The following is a 24,967-nucleotide window of genomic DNA, read 5'->3' as shown; positions in this document are numbered from 1 at the left end:
ATATTTTGGGTGATAAAGAAAATTTCAGTGAATTTTATACAATAGAAACTATTTAGGCAACGTTTTCTGACTAAATGCCCTAAAACTGCGGGCGGGAGTCGGGGTAGAATTTATAAACCTAAAGAAATCCAATCCATTTGAAAAATTTTTAAAGAAGTACAAGGAAGGAGAATATTAGAACTGCAGTTGCAGACTATTTGGAAAACTAATAAAAACAAGAATACTACATATCAAATCTTATGGGATATGGCTAAAGCTGTATTCAGAGGCAAATTCACAAATGTTTTCCAAACTCACACATGAAAGAATGAAAACAAGTTAACCCTGCATTCAACTCAATATGTTAGCACAAATTTCAGTAACAACAAAACCAAAGAAACTGAGGAGAGCAAAAATAAGGAAACAATTTAGAAAAAGCAGAAATTAATAAAGTCGAAAACAGAAATAATGGAATCAATCAAGAAGAGAGCTTTGGGAAAGCTCTGGCATATTTAATCTAGAAAAAAGACAAGAGGCTCAAACTAACAGTTTAGAAAGGATATATATAATGTAACCTACACCAAGATGCAGAGGAGAAAGAACTCAGGGCCATCCTAACAAGCAGCTGGAAGATTTCGCAGCCAGGCAGCTGGGATGCCCAGTGGTGGTGGGTGGAGGAGGGGAGGTGCAGGGCCCTCTGCAGGTGGATACAGCTAGAAGAGCGGGGAGAGGCCCACTGAGCCTCCATCCCCAGTTTGTGGTGGTGGCCTTTGGGCTGCACAGACTCAAGGGCTGGGGGTGGGCCACAGCCCAGCAATCTGGTTCCAGTGCTCCATACACAGGACTCTCCCCCACTTCCCCACTCCAGTGAAGTATCCCCTCAGTATGTTCCTCTCCTTTTCTCTCTCCAGTCCTCTCTCTGGTCCTCTCCTCCCCAGGCCAGGTCCTTCTGTTCCTGGCCAGGATCCTTTGGTGTCTTAGGAAGTTCGGGCCTTTGGCCTGAGGGATGGGCACAGTCATATCCCCTTTTGGAAGTTTCCAAAAGTGGGAAATTTCTGGTCCTGCTGGTAGAAAGGGGAGAAAGGCCCATCAGAGTGACTGGTCCGGGTGCCGGATGGCCGCTGGCCTTTGCCCCCAGTGGCTCCCATATTGGTTAAAAAGAAAAATTCAGAAATTGCGTAGGGTTAGTTTCTTACCAGGGCTGGCACAGCTTAGGATCTTATTTGGCCTAAGAAGTGTCTGTACCCTTCCCAGTCTTGATACTTACTGAAACAAAGCCTCCGTTATTAACTGCTGGCAGGCTCTATGCTAAATTGTCCCTACCCTCAGCCACTTCTTTTTCTTTTTCTCTTTTTCCTGAACTGCACAGGTAGGTAGAAGGACTATGTGACCACAGTCAGAACATTTGCAGAAGAGAGCCAAACCCTCAAGGTGAGAATTTGAGGATCTCTGTGTCAGGGACCTGGAATTCCTGGGGAAATGGAGGATTTCCTGGGGAAATGTGAATATTGCAAAGTTGACTCCAAAATATGTAGAACACAGCATAAGTCCCATTATCATGGAAGGAACTCAAGTTCTTCACCTTTTCCAAAGTTATCCTAAAATTACCTTTAAATACATTCAATTCAGGTAATCTACTTTTTCCAGTGCATTCTTATTCATTTGCAAGGAATTATTAAGCAAAGATAATACAATACTCTATAAACTCATACATTCTGAAATCTACCCAATTCATTTTTTGCAGTCAATATGACCCTTAAACCCAAAGCTGCCAAAGATTACATGTCCAAGACAAAGTACAGAATGTCTCCCTTCTAAAAATAGAGATAAAAATCCTAAGGCATTGGGAGTTTAATTGAATAATGCATAAAGAGAAACTTCCACCATGATCAAATAGGGCTTGTCCTAGGAATGTGGAGATCGTTTAATATCCAGAAATCTATTCATAGAATTCATCACATCAGTCTCCAAATGACAAAACTCATCATCTGACAAATCCTTTTTGAAGGGCCTCGTGTGGGAAGTGCTATGCTGGGAACACTCACTGACATGGTCCCTGTCCTCGGGGGATCACTTCCCGAAGGGAGACGTAGACAGACGACAGTTGTAACAGGTGGCTTAGGGGCACAAAGGAGCCGCTGCCGGGCAGCCCAGCTTTGCCTACAGGGTCAGGGAAAGTGGCTGGAGGATACAGGTGTGTTCCAGGGAAGGGGAAAGCACCAGCCCAGGGTTGCCCCAAGTTCAAAGGCTGGGAGGGGAGAGAGGGCAGATGGCGCTGCGGGGCAGAACACAGGGGTGGGAACAGCACACCTAATGCCAAAGAAGCCAGAAGGAGGAGATTCCCAAGGAGCAGATCTCCTGCATCTCCTGCCAAGGAGTTTCATCCGCCCGCCCGGGAGGATAGTTTCGACAGAGTGGCATGACGTGATTTGCATTTCTAAGAAGATCCCCGGCCTCCTGTGCGGACCGGCAGGTGGGAGCAGTGGCTTAGGAGGATGCCAGCGCCACCAAAGGGAGGATGACAGAGGCTGGACTGGGCCTGTGGCTCTAGGGGTGCAGAAAGGAGGACAGAAGAGGCCAAATTGAGATGCAGGTAGAGGCAGAGGAACACTCAGCCAGGTAGATGGCGATGCTGACCCCGAGATGGGGACACAGGAGGAGAAGCTGGTGTGGGGAGAAGCTGATGAGTTCAGTTGAGACATGCTGAGCGTGAGGTGCCTGGTGCCATCCCAGCTAGGGTGGCCAGCGAGAGGCGGATGTGGGTCTGGAGCCCTGCAGGGGACTCTGGGAACAGGCGGCGAGAGCTGTGCGCGCCGGGAGCTTGCAGACGGCAGGGTGGCTGAGAAAGGGGCGCAGGAGCTCCCACGTGCTGAAGGCGGGCGTGTGCGCAGGCCACGGGGGCGACTGGCTCCACAGCCCCTTACAGGGTATCTCCTTGTTTTAAAAAATCTAAGAAAACTAGAAACAGATGGTAACATAACAACGGAAATTTTATTTAAAAGTGGAAAAAGAAGCACATTTCCCTAAAAACATTCTGCACAGCTAATTCTTAGGATGTGAATAGATGTTTACGTGAGAAAATAGATGGGCCCCTGATCAAGTAAGTCTGGGAGATGCAGAGGGGAGCAGGCACTCCTGCTCGCAGGCTCCAGAGACGCGGCTGCGGACGCGTGCACGGCAGTCTCCGAGAGGTGGGCCAGGACCAGCCCCTCTCCCCAGTCCTCACCCGTGGTCGCTTCCTCGCGTGGTCGCCGTGGGACAGCCTGGCTTTGGGAAGTGCCCGTGCAGGCAGCCACAGTGAAAGCAGAGGCAAGGACAAGACGCGCAAACTTGTTACTGCGATTCTGGATATTCTGGTCAGTTTCATGGGACATGAAACTAATATCGGGAAAGAACAAATTATAATTGTTCTCTATTAATTATGTATCTCGAAAACCCAAAAGAGTCCATTGTCAAACCCATAGAGTTAATAAAGGAGTTTAGCGACAAGGCCAAATATCAGACAATTATACAAAAAATCAGTAACTTCCGTGTGAACCAACAATGCCTTGGTAATAGGGGTAACAGAGAGGGGAAAATACCCTTTATGACAGTGACCAAAAGTACAGAATACCCAGAATAGTCCCGGCAAGACAGACACAGAACTCAGGAAGAAAATGGCACATGGTGGCCGACAGGAAGAGAGTGACACTAAATGGAGAGCCGCGCGCTGTTGCTCCCGGGAGGACCAGATGTGCTGATCACAGGGACGTTGATCCGTCCCAGATCAATGAGTGGAAACGTGATGAGATGGTTTTAGGTCCATCTAGAGACGTGGTCAGGAACCACTGGGAAAGCCTTGAAAGCCAAGCAAATAGGAAGAGTCGCACTCAAACATCTTAGAAAGTGAAAATAATTAAAATCATGTTGGATTTGCATAAGAATTAACGGACAGATCAGTTGAATAAAATAGACACCTGAAAATACCACTCCAGCATGTAACCTAACGTGATAAATACAAAGAGAATGGCCACTGTGTTATAAATAAATATATGATGCATCTGAATTTAATAAATAGCAAATTAAATTATCCTATGATAAATATAAGCCAATACGACATTCGTCTATTTAAACCACACAAATCAAGAAGAAAATATTGGTTGTCAAAGGGCTTTCTGAGCGTAAATCCAATAGACGGAATTGCAAAGGGAAAGGAAGATATAGTTGAATACTTAAAATATAAAACTTCTGTCCAAAAAACACAAAGGCAAAAACAGAAAAGCCATTCGCAATATGACAGATATATTTATGAAGACCTCCTCTTATTCATAGGAAAAACAAAGTTGGCAATAGAAGGAAACAGTTAACAGAAGAAGAAATACCATATGGAAAAATATCTAACTTTACTATAATCAAAGAACTATAATATACCATTTGTAAAAGACCAGCTCTATTATGATTAAGAACAGGGATTTTCTGCTGGTTTGGGTGAATGGAGCAGGCACTCTTCTGGCGTGAGTAGAAATGTGTACACATTTCTCCAAGGAAATGTAACAATGTTTATCACTGCCCTTTAAAAACTTCTTGATGTTTGCTCTGACTATCCCAAAGCAGTTGTTACAGCTGTGGACCAAGTTTTAGCAACAAGTCAACTGTCATGGCCTTATTTCTAAATGCAAACAGGAAACAACCCATAATATCCAATAATAGGGCTCAGTTAAATAAAGATAAACCTGTGCGGAAGTATTAGGCTTGGTGTTTTCAAAGCATGTTTGATGGCTTTGGGAATTGGTTACAGCATAGAGTTAAGTTTGTTGTTTGGTTGAAAAGCAGGATATAATTTCACAGTATGTTCTCAATTTTGTGTACAAATATATATGCAGAAAAACTGGAAGAAATACATCAAATGTTAACATTTTATCTCTGGGCAGTAAGCTAATGAATTTTTATTTTCTTCTTTATACTTTGCTGAATTTTCTTAATTTATTATGATGAGCATATTTCTTTTATAACCAAAACAGGGCATTTTTAATTTGTGAAAAACTGGTTTACATTTTTAAAAAATCACTTAAAAAATGATACTGTTGAACTAACTCCAGCACTGTGGCATGCCACAGGGCTCTGTCCTACTCAACATTTTATTTCAGATTTGAGGAAGGCAGAAGGGAACCCATGCTTTCCCTTGGCACCTCATCTCTGTGGTGGGTTGGGGACAGCTGGGGAGGTGTCTCTGTTCTTCTACCCTATTGGTACTGGCCTGTATTGCCTGTGGCCAGGCCAGGGGGCTCAGCTGTATACCTAGGGGCCTCTGGGCGCGCCATCTTGGCCAGAGTGAGGATGCGGCTGTCACAGGCACGTGATGCTCCCTGTAGGGGAGGCCACGTCACCCAGGTATGCAGGCACCTGCCTCACGGCCAGGGCCAACATGGCCCTGTCTCTCACGTGCCATCTAGGGGGGCGGGTCGGTACCCCCTCTTCTTCTGGTGGCAGAGTCGGGAATGAGGGAAGTGGCTGGGATCTGTTGTCGGGGTGCAGCCTGCTCGTCCCAGGGACAAATATGGGGACATGTGCAGGCCCGGAGTGCCTGGATCCCACGGCCGGGAAGGCAGGGAAATTGAAGCCCGCGGTGGGCAAGGGGGAGCTTCAGCAAGACCAGGGACTTGTGCAGCGAGAACAGAGAGGACACAGGTGGACCAATGCCAGCCTGGCTTCCACGTTTTCCTGCTGGGAAGGGGCTCGGGGAGTTCAGATGGAAAGACAGAACTTAGAAGCTGGACGTGTGCTTTCAGAGCTAAATCCAGAGCCTGCTGTGGCCCCAGACCCCAAGCGCTCAGCAGACTGGCCCGGAGGGAGTGCTGGGCATGAGTATTGCGGGGCCCAGTGCCCTGCCCCAGTCCCCTCAGCCTGGCTCCCCTCTCCCCTGCAAAACTGTGTGTCCCACCCCACCCCCCGCCCCCACTGGGGATCCAGGAAAAGCTGGCTGGCCTCCTGAATTGCTCTGGAACATTCTAGCATTCTGGGCTTTGTCCCCGTACCCAACGCATGCTTCCCCTGAGGCGGCTCAGCAAAGCCATACCCTGCCCACCTATTTTTGCCCACCCCAACCCACCTGCTTCCTAGAAACCTGAGGGTCCAGATTGGGCCCAGTGAGGCTGTGGTAGGGGTCCTGGGGGGTGGGGGAGACTGGCGCCCATCGGGTCCTCTGTGTTCTGGGGTTTGCAGGAACCCCTGACTGGTTAGCTGGGTGTTGACTGTCAGGACATTAGGGGACCAGCTCGCTGCCCTGTCCTCCTGTGGTGCGTTTCTGGGTAGTGAGAGGGAAGTGAGCCCAGGTTGTGCATCCCAACCTCGGCAAGGTGGGCCCGCAACAGAAGTGCAGGGCACGGCGGCGTGGGAGGGCCTGGGATGCTGAGGGGGGCAGAGACCTGCCGGCCAGTGCCAAGGGCACAGCGCTGGGCACGGTGGCTGCACGCTTGGCTGCAGAGTGAAGCCCTGAATGCAGGGAAAGGAGGGGCCACCCACCCACCTGGTGCCATCGGATGACGGGAGAGAGGCCACCTCGGGAGCAGCTGCAGGGCCCAGGGTGCCGAGCCGGCCCCCCCAACACTGAAGACCTGGGCACTTTCTAATCCATTATAGGCCAACGCTTCTGTAAGATACATTGAGAATGAATTATCAGAAAAGGCAAAGTGACAAAGACCAACTGTGATGTGCAAAAATCCCTGTTTTTTTGCTAAATTCCGTAGACATAAATTCACCTCATCCAGTTGCTATAAAAGCTCCTGATTTCCATACTGGTCTCCGTGTGGACGGTAACAGTTTGTGTCCACGGGCCACAGATGCCCCTTCCCATCGCACTGGGGAGCAGATAGGGACAAGACCTGTCTCCGGGTCTCTGAGGGTGTGGTGGGCGCAGGAGGAGATGTATCCCTGGGAGCCCCTAAGGCATCTGGCCAGCCTGGAGCCCCTGCTCTGCCAAGCAGCTGCTCTGACTGCACCGTTTGATCCTGGGGACACGCGTGGGGCAGGAGCTCCTGTGGCTCGGCAGAGCAGTAAAGATGACGTCAGAGTGGTGAGCACCACCAAGGAGACATGACATGGTGGCAGGTGGGGGACTTGCATGGAGCAGCCCAGCAGGTGACTTCCCAGCCAAGATCTGGGGGGCAGGAGGCACAGCACCTGTGGCCAAGGGAACGGGCTCTGCTTGTTTACAGAAAAGCAAAGCCAGGCGTCTAGATGGGGCTCTGGGGACAGAGTTCGGCTCACAGTGAGGATGGACTCTGATGAGCTGCTTTTCAAGGGACCATAGTTTTCCTGTCCAGCAACGAAGCTCTGGAAGAATTTTAGCAAGGCAAAGCCAGGAGGGGCCTGAGCTGTGCAACCCCCCAAGGTCAGGGTGGACGCTGGGAGCTATGAGGCTGTGACCCAGAGCTGGGCAGAAAGTGGCCCAGGTATTCAGAGCCTGTTACTCATTCCCACTAGGGCAGAAGTAGACCAGCTCCCCCACCTCCCCTCCCCACCGCCTGTCCCCGGGCCCCACCAGGCTCCAGCTCGGATAAAATTGGTAGCACTTGTGTGAGTGACATGTTGTTTGCCTTCTAGCTTATGAGAAGCCTCTGAGTTATCTCAAGTTTTTCCTAAAACAACATTTTTCTCCATTTCCTAAAAAATAAAAATAAAAAAGAGATTATCTTATTTTGTACAATATGCCATCAGCCAGGGAGCAGAGCATCGGCAACACTAGAGGGTTGCATAGCAACTGGCTTTTCAATTGATTTTTTGAGAAGGTACCAAAGCTACTCAACTGTTCTCATTTTAAATATTTCCTAGGATGAGGAAAATCAAAGCACATGGAAATCAGAGACTTGGGGACCAGCAGAGAAGGACATAGAGTGTCTTGCTGTGAAAGGCCCGGTCAAGACAGAGTGTGGAACGCTGGTTGGAATTTCCCAGCAGTGGAGGTGAAAGGTCTGAGAAACTGACTGAGTGTCTCAGTGGAAGGGATAGAAGAGAGGTGCTCAGGGCGAGCTCAGGGTGGGGCGCAGCCTGCCCACCTGCCAGCCCCCTGCAGGGTGTCGGCCTTGGAGCAGCTGCACAGCCTCTGTGCAGGAAGATGGGGAGCGAGGGTCTGGGAAGACACGTGGAGGGCCTGGAGACAGGTGCCTGGGGGGCCAAGGGTACCTCACTGCTCACCCCAGGGACAGGCCCTAGCCTCCCGAGGATCTGCATACCTGATGATGGTCCAAGGCATGATGGCCAGCCCTGGTCATTTTGGGCCCACCTCCTGGTGCAGACCTCCCTGGGTCCAGAGACTGATGGAGGTGGCATTAGGGCTGGGCACGACCCTTGGGAGGTATCTTAGTCCATTCGGGCTGCTCTAACAAAAATACCTTAGACTGGGTAATTATAACCAGTGGAAATTTATTACTCACAGTTCTGGAGGCTGGGAAGTCCAAGGTCAAGATGGCAGCAGATTTGGTGTCTGGTGAGGCCCCTGGCTCAAAGACGGCGCCTTCTGTGTGTGTCCTCACACGACAGAAGGGTGAACAGGCTCCCTCAGGCCTCTTTTATAATGGCAGTAATCCAATTCATGGGGGCCCCACCCTCAAGACCTAATCACCTCCCAAAGGCCCCCCATTTCCTAGTGCTATTGCATTGGGAATCAGTTTTCCATGTACGAATTCAGAACATAGCAGGAGGCCATTTCCCTGGCTGCCCGCAGGCCTGTTCGTGTGCAAGCCCTGGGAGGCTCATTTGAGAATCTTGTCCTGGTAGCTTGCCTCGCTCTGGGAACAGCTTCCCAGGGTTCTGGGAGGGTGGCTGGCAACAAAATGCGTTAGTGATAGAGGAGGCTCCTGTGAGAAGTGAAGGCGCCTTCCTGCCCTCTTGTTGTGGTTCCCAGAGGCCTGTCAGGAGGCGATCTGAGCGGGACGGCCCGCCTGGCACGCGAGAGGCCCCAGCCTCAGGGACCCCGTGTTGCACTCAACCCCGGGGAATGTGGTGGGGTGTGTGTTCACAGAGCAGGGACCGTGGGGCCTTATCCTGGTTGTTCATTCTGGCTTTGTTAATGTTTGTGGGACCTTTAGCAAGTAATTTAATGTCACGGGACCTTAGTTTCCCCAGTAAGAGGGGACCTGTAAAACCCCAGCACACAGTAGCAATGACGACGGTACTCAAGGCATTCATGCAAGTTGCTGTGTGTGGAGCCTTTATGGGGCAGGCACTGTCTGAAGCCCTGTACGTGACATCACCCCCTCACCCTCACAACAACCCTGTGGGGTGGTCACTGTTACCGTCCCCGCGTGACAGTGAGGGCGCTGGCTCTGGAGGGTGTGCCATCTCCCCAGCGTCACGCAGTGGCGGAGCCACTGTTTCTGGAAGGATGGGCTGGACTCTTACTCGGCAGGTTGGGGGGCACAGGCTTCACGTTCTTGCCCCTTGCTTCCCTGAGGGTGCCCCCTATACCACCTGCTCCCAACCAAGGGTGATTTTGCCACCCCTCCCCCACCCAGGGGACATTTGGCAATGCCTGGAGAGACTTTGGTTGTCACAGCTAGGGGAGGGGTGTTACTGGCTTCTGGCAAGTAGAGCCAGGCATCCCACCATGCACAGGGCAGCCCCAACCAACAGGGAATTATTTGGCTCCAAATGTCAGCAGCGCTGAGCTGGAGAAACACGTTCTGCTCACCTGAACCCGACTGCCGTCCTGTTCTGTGCCTGTCTAGGAGGGCTGTCTGAGGCAGGAACCCCCTCTGGGCCAGGGCAGCTGAGAAGGCTGGGCTGAAGCCAGATCCCCTTGGGGCACCAGCCTGCCCCTGCAGGTGGGCCAGCTGCCCCAGGGACTGGTGTCATGCTCCATCTTTATCACCATGGCAGCAGAGACAAGGACAAGGAGCATTTGTGGACACGGACTCTGCGCCCCGCCTGCACTGGCATGGACGGACGCCTCCCCCCAGCTCCACGCTCGGCGCTGCCGTTGTGCCCATTTTGCAGATGGGGAGCCCAGGACAGCGAGGTGACTTGTCCCAGAACATACAGCAGATGAGAGGTTTGGGCCAGGCTCCAGCTCCCAGCCCTCCAGCTGGCCAGGTGAGCCCCACCTGCCACTTGCTACTGGCCAGGTGAGCCTCTGACCGGTCCGCGGCCTGCGGGGTCCCCCGCGCAGAGGCCGCAGCGAGACGCGGTTACCGGGAGACCGGCCCCCAGGGGCCGACCCGCTTTCCTCCCGGTCTCCCTGACCGAGGCGGGGAGACCGCGAATAATTCTGCTCATTCCAGAGCAAACGATGGAAGTATCAGGGAGACCCAACTTTGGCTCGAGTTTAACTGCGTTACTCAGGTGGGTGCCCGGAGGCGGCCGCGTCGGGCGGGTCCCCGCCGTGCTCGCGGCAGCAGCGCCCCCTGGCGGCCGCCGGCCCGCCCCGCTCGGCCCTGCGGGGAGACCCGCGCGAGGGGCTCCGGGGTGACAGCCGCCGCTCTGGGACCGGCGCGGCTGGAGCGAGCCACTTGGGGTTCCTCAGCGGACGCTAGGAGCGTAGCAGCACCTGCATCTTAAGCAGGTGTAGAGTTTAAGTGACACGGTGTGCGGAAGCCTGCGCCCCGTGGGGCCAGCTACTTGCTGATTGGCGCGTTCCTGCAGGGTCAGCACTTCCCGCTCGCCGCCCCAGGGCTCCTGGGAACTTCCCACCGGCCACGGGCCCCAGCGCCTTGCTCCTCGTCCCTACCCCAGCCTGGCCCCCTCGAATGCATGTGCTCTTTCCGTCATGCTTCCATTCTCTCTGTGACAATGGCAGGCACCCAGCAGCAGGGCCCCTGCGCTGGCAGCAGAGACTGGGACTGCTCAGGAGCTATCTGTGGCATGAATGAGGAGCAGGTGCCGCTGAAGGCCAGCGTGGGCCCGGCAGCCACCTTACCTTCCAGGAGCTTCTGATTCGACAGACTCAGAGGCCAGCAAGAGTGACAGGCACAGGGACATGAGGCTCCCCATGTGGCCCTGTGACTGCTTCAAGGAGATGGAACTGAGGCAGGCAGCTCAGAGCCAGGGCCCAGGGGGCCAGGGCAGAATGGGGGCCTTGGTGCTGGACACAGCCCACCCAAGGCCCATGGGCCTCCATAAGCTCTTGGCTGTTCCCGCAGAGCCCAGGGGGTCACCCAGGCCTGAGATTCTGGGACTGGCAGTGTTCCCTCATCCTTGCCCTGGCCCAGACTCCTGCCAGCCCTGGGGAAAATTCGGCCAAGTGACCCTCCTGACCCAAGTGAGGGGTCACCAAGCCCTTGGCTCTATAAGGTCCTCGGATCTGCCCTCTGGACCCCGAGGTTGGATCACTGGCCCCTTCGTGCAAGTCCTCAGACGCCTTCCCTCCCAGGCTGAGCGAGCCAGACAGTCTGGACTAGGGGTGAGTGCTGGCCTTGTGGGGCCAGGCCCCTGGTGCTGCACTGGGGCGACCCCAGAGCCCAGGGCGAGGTCTGCTCCTGCACATGGGCCGCTCTGTGAACCAGCTTAGCAAGGAGGGTCTCAGTGCGGAGACAGGCCAGCGCTCACAGGGGCCAGGGAGGATTCCTGCACACCCCAGGGAGTGGGCGGAAAGGGTGGCTGGGGCAGCCTAGGCCCTGGGCCCCGAGACACTCAGGCAATGGAGCCAGATTGGAAGCCTGTGTCTGCACTGGTAGATCTCATGTCCACACAGGGCTCTTGAGGGGCAGGGCCCACCCTGAGGGACAACTGTCCTCTTAGGGCCCCACTGGAGGTTCTGGTGAGCCTCTTGGGAACCCATCTATTCCTGAACTCTGAGCCAAGGCTGATCGGTGTGTGAGGGGAGGTCAGCCCACACAGCGCTCCTTCTGTGTCCTGGGGATGGGTGGCCCCAGGACTCTGTCACAACCCGGACAGCAGGCTTCTTGGGCTGGCCCTCCAGGGGTCCCCATGTGGAGGCTGGAACGTCTAAGAGCTGTTCTTACAGTGGAGAGCCTGGCCCCAGGGCTCAGAGGTCTCATTCACTCAGGAAATGGACCCCTCAGCTACCCCCACCCCAGGGTCTGGACGTGCCCGTGCACCGCTGAGCGGCCTGTCCACTGTCCGCTGCTCTGGAGGGCTGGTGCCCGAGCTCCCCTGAGACAGCGCTGGCTGCCCTGTGACGCCTCAGGCTGGTTCTGCAGCCACCCCCCGGCAGAGCCCGGGCCACTGCTTCTCAGGAGCACCGCGGCCCAGGCTCACTCCTGTCCCCACTGCAGCACAGCTGAGAGCAGGTGGGGTCGCACAAAAAGAATTTCCTGGAGGAACCAGTGCAGAGAGGAGCAGGCAGCCAGGAGACGGGCACCTCAGGGCCGGGACGGTGCAGATGACAGGCGTGCTGGGGGAAGAATGTCTCAGTTGAAACAGGCGACTCTCTCGTGTTCCCTCACTTCTGGAGGAAGTCCAGGTAGGAGGAACAGATGCGAGGAACTCCTCGCTCGGGGTTGCCACGCTATGATCCCTGGCAAGGGCACAGAATGGTGGAGTCTGGGGTGCCCCAGGGAGCAGGAATGCACCTGTGGGACTGCGTGCATGGAGGCCAGGGCGTGCAGAGGCCAAAGGAGGCAGAGTCCCAGCGGGTGGTCCCACTGGAGCGACTGCCGGGGGAAGCTGCTGGCACGTGAGGACAGTCTCCCACACTCTGGACAGCAGCAGGGAGGCCCTGGCAGGTCCTAGAGAGACCTGGGCCTGGGCTCTTCCCATGGGTGGGACTGCCTCTAGGAGCAGGTGCCTTGCCCTGCCCACAGTCAGCCCGGACCTCCCTCCTGGGCCCCAGACCTGCCCAGCCACCTGCGTGTCTCTGCCTAGACATCAGTGTCTGTGAGCAGTCCCTAGAGGCATGTGGAACCCGCGGGAAGGCTGCCGGCAGCTGTCATGAAGTGGGGGGAGAGGGTGGAGGGAAGTGGGTCTGGGGTACCAGAGGCAGGAGTTTGTGGGTATTTGTTTGGGGGGCTGCCAACAGGCAGACCTACTTCAGCTAGTTTTTGGTCCTTTCAAAACTGTTCCGCCTGCCTGGCTTAGGTCCTGGCCGGCCCTTCTCTTTGGGGCAGACCACTTGGACCGGTCACCCAATAGGGCTGCACCCCAAGGAGCAGGAGAGCTCCCTAAAGCAACGCTGCTGAGCTCTTCCAAGTAAGCAAGCTGGGCAGGAAAGACCATCCCCACGACTGTGTCCCTGGGCTCTGTGGACGCCACACTCTCCTTCCCGAGCTCGTAGCCCCCTCCCCGGATCTCCTCTCTGCATTGCCACCAGGCACCAAAGCCAGAAACCTGCTCCCTCCTCCCTCCTTCCCACCCTGCAGCCCTGAGCCTCTCAGTTCCTGCCACCCATAGGTCCTGACCATCCTGATGTGGCACCAGCCTCCGTCCATCTCAGCTGCCACTCTGTCCCCTTCCCCCTCCCCCCAACTGACCCAGAGGGCTCTTTCTAAAATGCACGTGGGCCCTGCCCCAGCCTCTGGGCATAAGGTCGATGTCCACGCAGGCTAGTTCCTGGGCACCCCCAGACCTAGCAAGGATAAGAACCCTGCCCCCGGGCTGCTCCGTGTCCATCTGAGACAGGCTGGAATCTTGGGAAAGTTGGGACATTGCTAGAGAGAGAGAAAGTGCGAGCAACTTCAGTCAAGATCCCAGGGACAGACTGAGTCCCTGGATGCCTGAACACTGATGTGACCCCCTCCTTGACTTTTCAGGGTGCCCCCCTCCGGGACCCAGGCTCCCCGAGGCCAGTGCACAGAGACCGTCTCTGAAGTCCTGCTCCCAGGGCTGCCCTGGCTCCAGTGCAGCCTCCCCCGCCCATGCCTGAGCCCCCACGCTTCCCCCACCCCTCCCCCGCTGTCCCCGCAGAGCCCAGAAGCCGGGAGGGCCTCCCAGGTCACCCCAGCTCTGGATCCTGCAGCACAAACTCCACTGGGGCTGGAGAAGACAAGCGGCAGTTGCCCTCTTGGAATGGGCGGAGAACAAAACAAGGCAAGAACAAAAACACCAATCAATACTTCAATAAATTATCTTGCCGCAGCAGCAAGATCACTTTGGCTGCCAAGAGGGGTTGGGAAGCCCAGCCTCAGGGAGGAAAGAGGGGATCAGCCAGAGTCTTCCAGTCTGCAGGGGCGTGGAGAAGGGGCTGTTCCCTCGAGGGCCTTTATTCTAGGGTTCTCCAGCTGGGGACCTGGGGCATGTGTTTTGTCCATAGAACTTATTTTAATTTGAGCCAACGTTTACTATTAGGTGGGCATCCTTGTAAACTCCACATGTAATGATTGACCTGCCAGGTCCAGTCTGGCAGCCCCAGGCCTCTGTTCTGCTGGCTCTGAGTGGACACTGCCCCTCCTCCCGAGCATGGGCCCCTGGGTTTGCCACGGCCCTTGCCACGCCTTAGCACCCGCCAACTTTCTGCAGCATCATAGGGAAAAACCAACCTGCCTCACTGACTTGTGTCACCTGCCTTGCCCCTGTAGGCACTTGGGTTTGTAGCATCCTCCCAGAACGTCCCACAGTCTGCCCACCGAGGACAGCGGGCCTCTCTGCACACCCCCCACTGGCTCGTCCTCGTCCTGGGTCAGCCTGGCTCCTGCCCTTGGCTCTGTTCCCTACCTGATGGCCTTACTCCTGTTTCTGGTCCTGACACTGGGGTGTGTCTTTATGGCTGGACGCTCAACTCAGAGACTTGGCCCAGGCTCTTCTCCCGCTGGTGTGGGACATACCAGCTACCCTGAGACCAGCCGCCCTCTCTCACCTGCCAGCCAGTGCCTTGACCAGGGATCGTCCCATGGGAGGAAGGGTATTGTTCAGACTCTCCTAGTGACAAAACAGGACTCAGAATTGGCTTTCACAAGAAGAGTAATTTCCTGATGCATAAATGAGACATATCTGCAGCAGGCAGCCTCTCAGACAGTCCCCAGTGACTTGGTCTTTTGGTACTCACGCCCTGGTGGAGCCCCCTCGCCCTGAGTGTGGGCTTGAGATTAGATCCTAAACACTCTGTCCTGGAGGTGCCGTTTGTTTTCTTGCAGTCTCTTGTGTCACACGTGCTGGGGAAGCAGGGTGCCATGGTGAGCTGGCCAGGGAGGTGCCCACACGGTGCGGTGAGAAGCTGTCAGCCCTGCAGCCTGTGAGGAACAGAGTCCAGCCCGTAACCACATGAGTGAGCTTGGAGTGGACCCTCCCTCAGGGGAGCCTTCAGATGAGACCACAGCCCCATTCGCAGCTGGACAGCAATCTCCCGAGAGACCTTGAGCCAGAGGAGCCCAGCTAAGTTGCTTTCGGATCCTTGACTCAAGGAGACTGTGAGATGATTAATGTTTGGTTTTTTTTTGGCTGTCAAGTCTTGGGGTAATTTGTTACGCTGTGCTAGATAACACACAGACTCATGGTAAGCAGCCTTCAGGCTTGGATGAACCCAGGTGCTGGTGTGAGGATGCCAGGAATGCCCCGTCTTCACCTCTGGGCCCAGCTGTGCTCTGTGGGGGCTTTGTCCTGGGGGGAGGTCTCTCCTCCTGTGGTTCAGGGGTCCCAGAAGCTGTGGGCCCACGTCTCATGCCGTGCCGACTCCCTGGCCTGCTGTGGCTGAGTGCTCACCCCTGACCATCACAGTGGCCAGGAAGACGTGGTGCTTGCGTTGGCCGGGCCTGGGCCCCCCCACCCCTGAAGCCCGGGATCTGACCCAGATTAAAGGAGGGGATGGGCCACCTGTGGGAACAGGGCAGGCAACAGTCACCGCAGCCTACCGGGGACGCAGGGAAAGGGGCGGACTAGAATTGTGTGTCCCGCCACAGGAGACGCAGAGCCCAGTGGGCAGGCCAGTTCGCTGCCGCAGTGACCCCCCGACACTGGGCCGGGAGACGTGCCCTGCAGGAAGCGGGGCGCAGCGGGGCGCCGTGGGGCGGGCGGCTGCACTCGGGGGGCGCCCTGCAACCGCCCTAGACAAAGTGGTCATCAGGGACCTTGGCGCTGACCTTTCTGATTGGGACCCGGGCTGGCAATTTTTTAAAAAATTTTATTTTAAAAGTTAATTCTTGTTTGAGTTGATTTGTTTTGGACTTCATTATTGTTTTTAATTGACACATAATACTTTTACGTATTTATAGGGTACAGTGTGATATTTCGATACATGTGTACAATGTGGAATGATCGAATCAAGGAAACCAGCACATCCGTCACCTCGAATGTTTATCATGTCTTTGTGCTGGGAACGTTCACAGTCTGCTCTTCTAGCTGTTTGATAGTATGTAACAAACTGCTAATTACAGCTCCCCGCAGTGCTATAGAGCACTAGAACCTGTTCCTCCTAGCCCGCTGTGCTTCACATCCATTAGCTACCCTCTGGCTCTCTGTCCCCTCCCCAGCCTCTAATAACCACTATTCTACTCTTTTCATCTACGAGACCCACGGTTTTAGCTCCTCCACAAGAGTGAGAACACCTGGTTATTTATCTTTCTGTGCCTGGCTTATGTCACTTAACATAACGGCCTCCAAGTTCATCCATATTTGGGCTGGCAATATTAAGCTCAACCAGCCACAAGGCCCCAAGCTTTAACCCCAAAGTAAACCCACCCATGGGGGTCCCTTCCTTCTCACTGACACTCGAAGCTCATTCTTAAGCCGGAGCTGTGAGAAAGCAGATCCTCTCATCTGACCCCTTCTTCAGAACTGTGACCTCTCGGGGTTACCGGGAGGCAGGTGTCACCTGGCAGGGACTCGGGGCATGAGCTGGGGTCCAGCTTAGATGGGAGGCAGATGCCCACTGCCCGGCTCCTCCTGCGTGAGTCCGAGTGGGCAAGTTACGCTGCCCCGTCTGGTTATGTTGCAGAAACAAACAAGCTTCACATCCCAGTGGCTTAAAACAACAAAGATTTACTTCCTGCCCATGCCTTGTGTCTGTTGTGACTTGGCAGAGGATTCCAGTGTCATTGTCACTCAGGGGCCTAGGTGGCAGAGCAGCCACCATCTCGGTGTCACGGGACCACATGCAGAGAGGAGCGCTCGCTGAAGCATCTCAGTGGCAATGAAATGCTCTGCCGAGAGGAGACCTGTGCCACTTCAGCTCACAGCCCATTGGCCGGAGCTAGTCACATGCTCCTGTCAGTCTTGGGGGCAGGAAGTGCCCACCCCCCACCTCCTTCAGCTTCCCCTAGGCAGTCCATCACTGTGCCGGCGTCCAGCAGGTCCTGGTCACGAGATGGCTCACTCTGGTTTATGACTGACTCCACTGGGACATGCTGACACCTTGTTGCAATGAGCAGTCTCATCTCCCAGGAGCCGGAGACGAAGTCTTCACAGTTGGCTCTGTGCTCGGGCCTTGGGAGCTGCTCGCCACCCCCTAAGCCACGGACCTGCATAACACATGGGACTTGCCTCCCTTGGCCTTGAACCTTTGTTCCTTCTTCTGGAACTACCCGGCTTACTAACAATACCCTCTGTCGGCCTTTTGATACTTACGCACACAAAGAGAAATATGTGGCTGTGCTTTGTGTATGTTTATGCAAAAGAAGAAATAGAATACCTGCATACGTGTTTACCAAGGAATGTGCGTCTCGGTTTCATGGACAGATAAATCGTTAAAGAGGAAAAGAGTATGCCCAGGGCTCTTGGAGGGACTCTTAGTTCTCGTGGAGGAAACTACTTCAGTGGTGGGAGTATGTGGTAAGAGCAGAAACCAGTGCCGCCATGAGGATCATGGAGTGGGACATGTGCCGCTCACAGGAGCCTTGCTTTTGAGACAACATGGTGCATGTTTTATTTGGGGAGGCAGTTTAGGGCAGTGGGCTGGATGCAGATTTTGGTTTGAGGCTTCCTGGGTTCAGATCTCAATTCTTCCACTTCCTACTTATGTAACCTGGGGCAAGCTACCTACCTTCTCTGAGCCTCAGTTTCTTGTCCAGGACTTCCCTCTTAGTCCTGAAGACTAAATGAGAGGCCGAGAGTGGTGGCTCATACCTGTAATCCTAGCACTTTGAGAGGCAGGAGGATTGTTTGAAGCTAGGAGTTCGAGACCAGCCAAGGCAGGAGGATTGTTTGAAGCTAGGAGTTTGAGACCAGCCTGAGCAGGAGCGAGACCCTGTCTCTACAAAAAATACAAAAATTAACCTGGTGTGGTGGTGTATACCTGTAGTCCCACCTACTTGGGAGGCTGAGACAGGAGGATAGCTTATGTCCAGGAATTTGAGGTTGCAGTGAGCTATAATGATGCCATTGTACTCTTGCCTGGGTGACAAAGGGAGACCCTGTCTCAAAAAAAAAAGTAAATGAGCGTGTCTGCTGATGTCATGGTGCAAAGCGGGTATGCAGGACGGTCTGTCCCCAGCCGGCCCTGGCTCTCGGGTGTGCACCATGACACACGGCGGAATGTGGTTGTTCCCACGGCTTCCTCTCCGCAGCTCCTGTGGGGACGGTCTGTTTATATCCATTCTTTGTATGGCTCCTTTGCTAGAGCAGTTTCTTTTCTGCAGTTTCTTTCCCTCCATTGTATTGGGTTCTGAAAATACCTTCAAGTGGAGAAAACATAAGGTTATCTCCTGCTTCCTCTGGGCCTACATGCCATATTGGGACTTCTACCTTGCATGGCTGGACCCTCCCAGAACTGTGAGCTCTTTGGGGTGAGGTCCATACCACATTCACCTCCTGTCCAGGGCCTGCCCAGAACAAGTGCCTGATGGAACGCAGGAACTCCTGGAAATGGGGGGAGGGGACTCTGGGAGGCCTTGGCTGACCTCAGAGCTTTGCTTCCACATCTCGCCTGAACCCTGTGTGGTGACTTTGTATGGAAACCCATGTGGCCGAGTGTGGTGCGGGAACCTCTCCTTCCATTCAGACAAATGGAGCCAAGTGGGAGGCAGGTCCTGAGAGTGACTGGGCATGGCGCCCAGTGCCACCTGCCAGTCCCCAGTGGATGGGGTCTGTCACCACCACACCCTGCTCAGCCCCCACCCAGTCCACCAGACGCCACCATCTCTCCCGTCTCTCCTGCCCCTACAGTCCATGAGCCTCATCGAGATTGGGAACCCCTCTCAGAGCCTAGAGAACGTCTGCCGCTGGGCCTACCTGCAGCAGAAGCCGGACACAGGCCACGATGAATACCATGATCATGCCATCTTCCTCACACGGCAGGACTTTGGGCCTTCGGGCATGCAAGGTAAGGCTCGCCCCTGCAGGGCCACAGAGGGGAGTGAAGCTGCGGTGGAGCTGGGAGGGCCCCCAACCGCCTCAGCCCAGGAAGAGTGTCGAGGCAGGAAGGGGCTGTGGCCACCTTCGCTGGGCGAGGGTTGGGGCCAGGTTCCAGCTCCTGGCTCTGGAACAGCAGCAGGGCCTCTGCCATTTACCCCAGGGGTCCAAGGAGATCAGAGGTGGTGCAGTGGGCAGAGTCTGGGCCTGGCAGCCCGGAGACCGGCCAGGGTCTGTGGCTGCGCTTCAGGGTTATTTGCTTCCCCAGTTTCTAAAAAACAAATTGAACAAGTTGCCAACCTTTAAAAGTTTAGAGATTTCTACATAAAGATTCAAACTTTATAAAGCTGACAGATCTAGAAGAAGAAATTGGCAAGTCTACAATCGTAATTGAAGATGTTAACACCCTTCTTAGCGACTAATAGAACAACAGACAAGAACACTGGTAAAGACACAGAAGATTGGAATTAAGCACCTTGACCTCATGGGTGCCGGAGACGGCTGCCCCGGACGCAGAGCCTGCGCTCCGCGCGTGCACAGCCCGACACGCCGCACCGGGTGTGCCGGGCCACTGGGAAGTCTCAGCGAATATAAAAGATCAGCGTATGTTCCCTGACAACACTGGAAAAGAAAGATAAGAAATTCTAAATGTTTGGAAATTAAACAGTACGCTTATAAATAATCCATGGGTCAAAGAAGAAATGACAGTAGAAATTAGAATATAGTTTTAAAAGGAATGAGAATGACAGCATGACACCTCAGAACTTGCAGATGTAGCAAACATAGTGATTAGATTGGCATTTATAGGCTTAAGTGCATTTATTAGAGAAATAGGCTGAAAAGTCAATCACATATGCGTATATCTCAAAAAATTTGACACAGAGCAGCAAGAAAAGTAGAAGGAAGGAAATTACAAAGATAAGTGCAAAATTGTTGAAATGAAAAACAATATAGTACAATAGAGAAAGCCAACAAAACCAAAATTTGGTTCTTTGAAAAACATAGATTAAAACTGAAAAACTCTTAGCAATGCTAATTATAAAAAAGAGAGGGAACATACAAATTTACTAAGATTGGGAATATAAAAGAGACATTGCTATGCATCCTTCAGAGTTTTTTGAACAGCTTTATGTCAATATATTTGTCAATTTGAATGAAAGGTACAAATTCCTTGGAAAAAGACAAAATCTGAGAAAAAAATAGAAAATCCAAATAGTTTCATATCTATTAAAGAAATTAAATTTGTAATTATTATAAAAGCCTTCCTTTATAGTAAACTCCAGAACTTGACAGCTTTACCAGATAATTCTTCCTAATGTTTCGGGAAGAGAATACCAATGACACACAAACTCCCAGAAAATGAGAAGAGAAGGAACATTTTCCAACTAGTTTTATGAGGCCTGTGTAACGTCGGTAGAAAATCTGAGCAGGACATCACAGGAAAAAGTTTACAGGTCAATATCTCTCGTGAATATAGATACAAACTCCTCCCAAAATATCAGCAAATCAAATCTGGTGCTAGAGTTTTTAAAAAGGTACTATGTCACAATGAATTTAAGTTTATTCTAGGAATAGAAGGTTGGTTTAACATTTGAAGATCAATCATTGGAATTCATCCCATTAACAGAATAAAGGAAAACATTATATGGTCATCTCAATTGATCTAGAAAAAGTATTTGACAGAATGGTTTTATAGAATGGTTTACATTTAAAAGGCTGAATTAGCTCCCTTTTGCATGCAACGGAGCCAGTTGATCAGAGCGTTCTTTAGCTCTTTGTCTGGGTGAGAGTTCTAATGGGTCAGGGCAAACTGCCCCATAGGAGAGGAAACCCACACAAATTTTATATTAAGTGACCTGATCTTTCTTTTAAAAATGTGAGAGGAAAGACAAGGATTACCAAATATTTAAACAAAACAAAACAAAAAAAACAAAAAACTTACAGCATGAAAAAGATGGACCAAGATGGAAACAAGATAAAAAGCTTGAAAACTGACTTCAGAGGAAATAGAGATACTTTAGAGACTGAAAAAGAACATTTTAAAAAGTAACATTCCCAGAATGTTCAAGGAAGTACATCCATAAACCCAGAATAGGTTGCTATGAAGAACTAGAGAACAAGTATGAAATTAAGGATATGATGGATACAATAAAAAATTCAAAAGCGCAGACATCTCTCAGTTTGGAGCAAAAAAAAGGTTCAAATGAAAGAAAATTTAGGAGACCTAGAGGGGCAATCCAGGAGGTACAACATGTATCTAGTAAGATTCCAGAAAGAGAGAACAACCCCAAAATAAAATAAGAGGGAAGGAAAAAAAGAAAAAATAAAGATACTTTTTCGAATCATACAGGCTCATGTCATACTAAGTAGGATGCATAAAAAATACACCCACACCAAGGCACATATTCATACGCGAGCTTTGCACAGAGACAAAGAGAAGATCTCAAACTTCGCTCTGGCACACTGAGTCAACAATTGTCTCAAAATCTGCAGAGCAAAATATATAAATAGATTTTCCTGTTTATTCCAAGGGGAAAAGACAACAGTTAGATTACAATGGTGCTATTTTTACAGAAAAGTGTAAAAGCCAGCACAGCCCAGGTCCCTTGGCCCTCCTTCCTTTCTTCTCTGTTTTCCCTTTGAGCAAATTGCCATGGGGTATGGCAGGAGTGGGGGAGGTTAGGGTTCTGAGAGTTGGGGCTGCACGCTTGGCTGGCCTCTAGGAAGAGCCCCAGGGGTATAAGCAGAGGCCCCTCATTTCACCCCAGCTCTGTGCCCATCTCACCCCACTTCTATCTTGTCCAGGCTGCCTCCCTCTGCTGAGATTAGAACTGGGGCGTGAAGCTAGATCTCATTTTCTGGTCTCCTCGGTTTTATGTGGGGTCTCAGCATCGTGACCTTCAGCCACCCTCCCCCTGACCCTGGCCTGCCGCGGGCTGCTGGCCTTGCCTCCTGCAGCTGATCTGACCTCTTAGTCCCCACCCGCCACGCCCCTGCTGTGTGATTTCCTGGCTCGGTGTGGCTTATTGATTGGCTCAACAGCCTTGCAGCCTCTAGCGTCACGGAGATGGGTCTAGTGGGGTATGACTCAAAGACCAGAGAAACCAGGGTACCCAGGGAAGGTGCCCAGAGGAGGTGGCTTGGTGGCCATGATGACAGCAGGCGGGGCCAGGCTGCCTCCAGCAGAGAGAGGGTGCGGAGGAGAGCAGGCGAGCCGCAGCCTGTGACACCCGGACTCGGAAGTGGCCCCACCACAGGCAGGGCAGTCACAGGACTCGGGTGGGGATGGGCTGGGGCCTGCTGCCTGGGTGGTCTTCTGAGCGGCGCCAGCTGAGGGTCCTCAAGGAGAAGCAGCACCTGGGAGTTAGGCCAGGACCCCCCCGCCCGCCGTCTGGGTCAGGGCTGCCTCAGGCTGGGCTCTGGGCCTGGGAGCTGGAGCTGCCCCTTGTCTCCTCCCAGGCTACGCTCCTGTCACCGGGATGTGCCACCCCGTCCGCAGCTGCACCCTGAACCATGAGGATGGCTTCTCCTCGGCCTTCGTGGTAGCCCATGAGACCGGCCACGTGTAAGTGGCCTGGCCATCCTTGTGGTCTGAGGAAGGGGAGGGCGCGGAGGGGCCACCCAGAATCTCCTGCCTGCCCACTTCTCCGGGCCTTGGGAAGGACGCGCCTGTGTGGACGTCACTTGGGATATGATGTTCTGTGCTCCCGGCGCAGCGCAGGCCCGAGGCCCACTTTCTGCAGCAGGGAGAAGTCACAGGAGGCTGTGCCTGTGGCGGTGGGAGCTGGGGCCTTGCGCGTGACCCACTCAAGCCACTGGCAGAGGGGCTCCCGCCCTTGTATAGAGAAGTCGCTGAGCCTCTTAGGCGGTCGTCCAGAGTTAGAGAGCCGGGTGCAGGAAGCGCCAGCCCGCGGAGTGCGTGTGCCCAGCACCATCTGAGCCCCGGAAGCTCGGGCGGGGCACGCGTTGCTGATGGGGACCCTCACGTGGCCGCACTGCTGAGTGTGGAGCGGGTGCCCCAGACTAAGGGCCGCAGACGCCTCCACTGCACTCTCACGGAACAGTGCCCCTCCTTGGGGACGGGGTACCTGGGGGGCTGCCCGCTGGACGCCGTCGCCCCAGAGCGCCCAGCTTTAAGAATGTAGCCCGTGGAGAGTCGGTACCTCCTGGCTTGGGCAGACCAGGCTACCAAGGCCAAGGGAGGCCAGCAGGAGAGGCAGGAGGGCCCTCCTAGGGTCCTGGTGGGGTGGGGCTGGCAGGCCAGAGCACTGGCGGGGGCCCACACACTGCCTTGTCCCTCACAGGCTGGGCATGGAGCACGACGGGCAGGGCAACCGCTGCGGCGACGAGGTGCGCCTGGGTAGCATCATGGCGCCCCTGGTGCAGGCTGCCTTCCACCGCTTCCACTGGTCGCGCTGCAGCCAGCAGGAGCTGAGCCGCTACCTGCAGTGAGTACCACCCGCGTCCCTGGGGGCGACCCCTCCACCCCTGGGCTCAGTGCAAGGAGGGCGCGAGTCCCTGGTGAGTCGGGGTCCAGCCCAAGCCCTCAGGCCCCGGTCCTCCAGCCTGAGGTGCAGGGGAGGAGAGGGCAGGCCTGTGAGAGGCCTCTGACCCGGGAGGAGACCCCATGGTTGGGGGCCGGGCCTTGAATGGCAAGGGAGTAAGGCAGCTACTCTGGGATCTGCGCAGCACAGGGCCTGGTATCCTACCCCAAGGACAAGAGATGCAGCAGGGAAACTGAGGCAACACAGCAGAGGGCCGGGGCTGCAGGCAGGCCCACCTGGCAGCTCCAGGAGGGTCCTCAGTGCCTCACGGGCTGGATGGCCAGCCTGGCTGAAGGCTGCTGTGGTGCCCCATGTCTCCTCACAGCTCCTACGACTGCCTGCGGGACGACCCCTTCGCCCACAACTGGCCGGCGCTGCCCCAGCTCCCCGGGCTGCACTACTCCATGAACGAACAGTGCCGCTTCGACTTCGGCCTGGGCTACATGATGTGCACTGCGGTGAGTGACGGGGAGGCAGGCTCGGGGGGCAGCTCGGGGCCAGAGTGAGGGCTGGCCCGGCCTGGGGAGGGCAGAGCAGCATGCCCCCTGGCCCACCACTGCTCACCCAGCAGGGCCCCAGAGCCCGCCCGGGGGGTGCAGACATGGTCCTGGGCAGGAGACACACAGGTGACAGGGCTGTGACCAGGGATCAGCGAGGGACAGCGGGAGCCTGGCAAGGCCTGCAGAGGTCAGGAGGGCTTCCTGAGGAGGAAGTGAGGTGTGAAGGCTAAGTGGGAGCAGAGGACATTCCAGAAAAGAAGGCCAGGTGTGCAGAGGCCTAGGAGAGCGCAGCATGCGGAGGAGCACCTGTGTGCCGGGGCCGAGGGCCCGCAGGGCCTGTCGCCAGCACGGGGGCTGCGCGGCCAGCGCTGTCGTGCCGTGAGCGTCTGAACGCTCATCCCCGCTGTATGGAGGAAGGGAGCAAGGGGTCCCACGTTATAGGTGAGGAAGCCAAGGCCCACTGCAGTTAGGTGACGAGCCTGAGCCCACCCGGAGAGCATGGGATGACCCCGGCACTGCCGCGGGAGCCTGGCTCCTTTCGTGACTGCCTGAGGAGCACCGTGGGCCCAATTCTCACGGCAGTGGGCGCTCTGGGAAGGTGTGGACAGGGGCGCGGCACGGCCAGACCTGAGTTTCAGCCACTCCCTCAGGGAAGTCCCAGGGGAAGAGCTGTCAGGGCAGGACACAGAAAGGCCAGAGAAGAGGCGACTGTGAGGTCCAGGGGACAGGGGACTTGGCCGGGGTGAGGGTGGACCTGTGGGAGCAGAGGGGGCTTCACCAGGACTTCAGGAAGGG

The 24,967-nt window shown here is 54.4% G+C and overlaps 1 protein-coding gene across 1 annotated transcript in view; it reads left to right on the top strand.

Annotated features, from left to right (window-relative positions):
- ADAMTS2 (ADAM metallopeptidase with thrombospondin type 1 motif 2) overlaps positions 1-24,967 on the top strand; it is a 205,562-nt gene that overhangs the window by 143,280 nt on the left and 37,315 nt on the right. Inside the window, exons 6-9 of the mRNA XM_069468315.1 lie at positions 18,943-19,099; positions 22,588-22,693; positions 23,433-23,576; positions 23,998-24,130. Coding sequence (XP_069324416.1) covers positions 18,943-19,099; positions 22,588-22,693; positions 23,433-23,576; positions 23,998-24,130 — 540 coding nt within the window. The remainder of the gene's footprint in view (positions 1-18,942; positions 19,100-22,587; positions 22,694-23,432; positions 23,577-23,997; positions 24,131-24,967) is intronic.

Source organism: Eulemur rufifrons, chromosome 5, assembly GCF_041146395.1.
Source record: "Eulemur rufifrons isolate Redbay chromosome 5, OSU_ERuf_1, whole genome shotgun sequence".
Taxonomy (NCBI): domain Eukaryota; kingdom Metazoa; phylum Chordata; class Mammalia; order Primates; family Lemuridae; genus Eulemur; species Eulemur rufifrons.
This window is presented reverse-complemented; position numbering and strand designations above follow the sequence as displayed.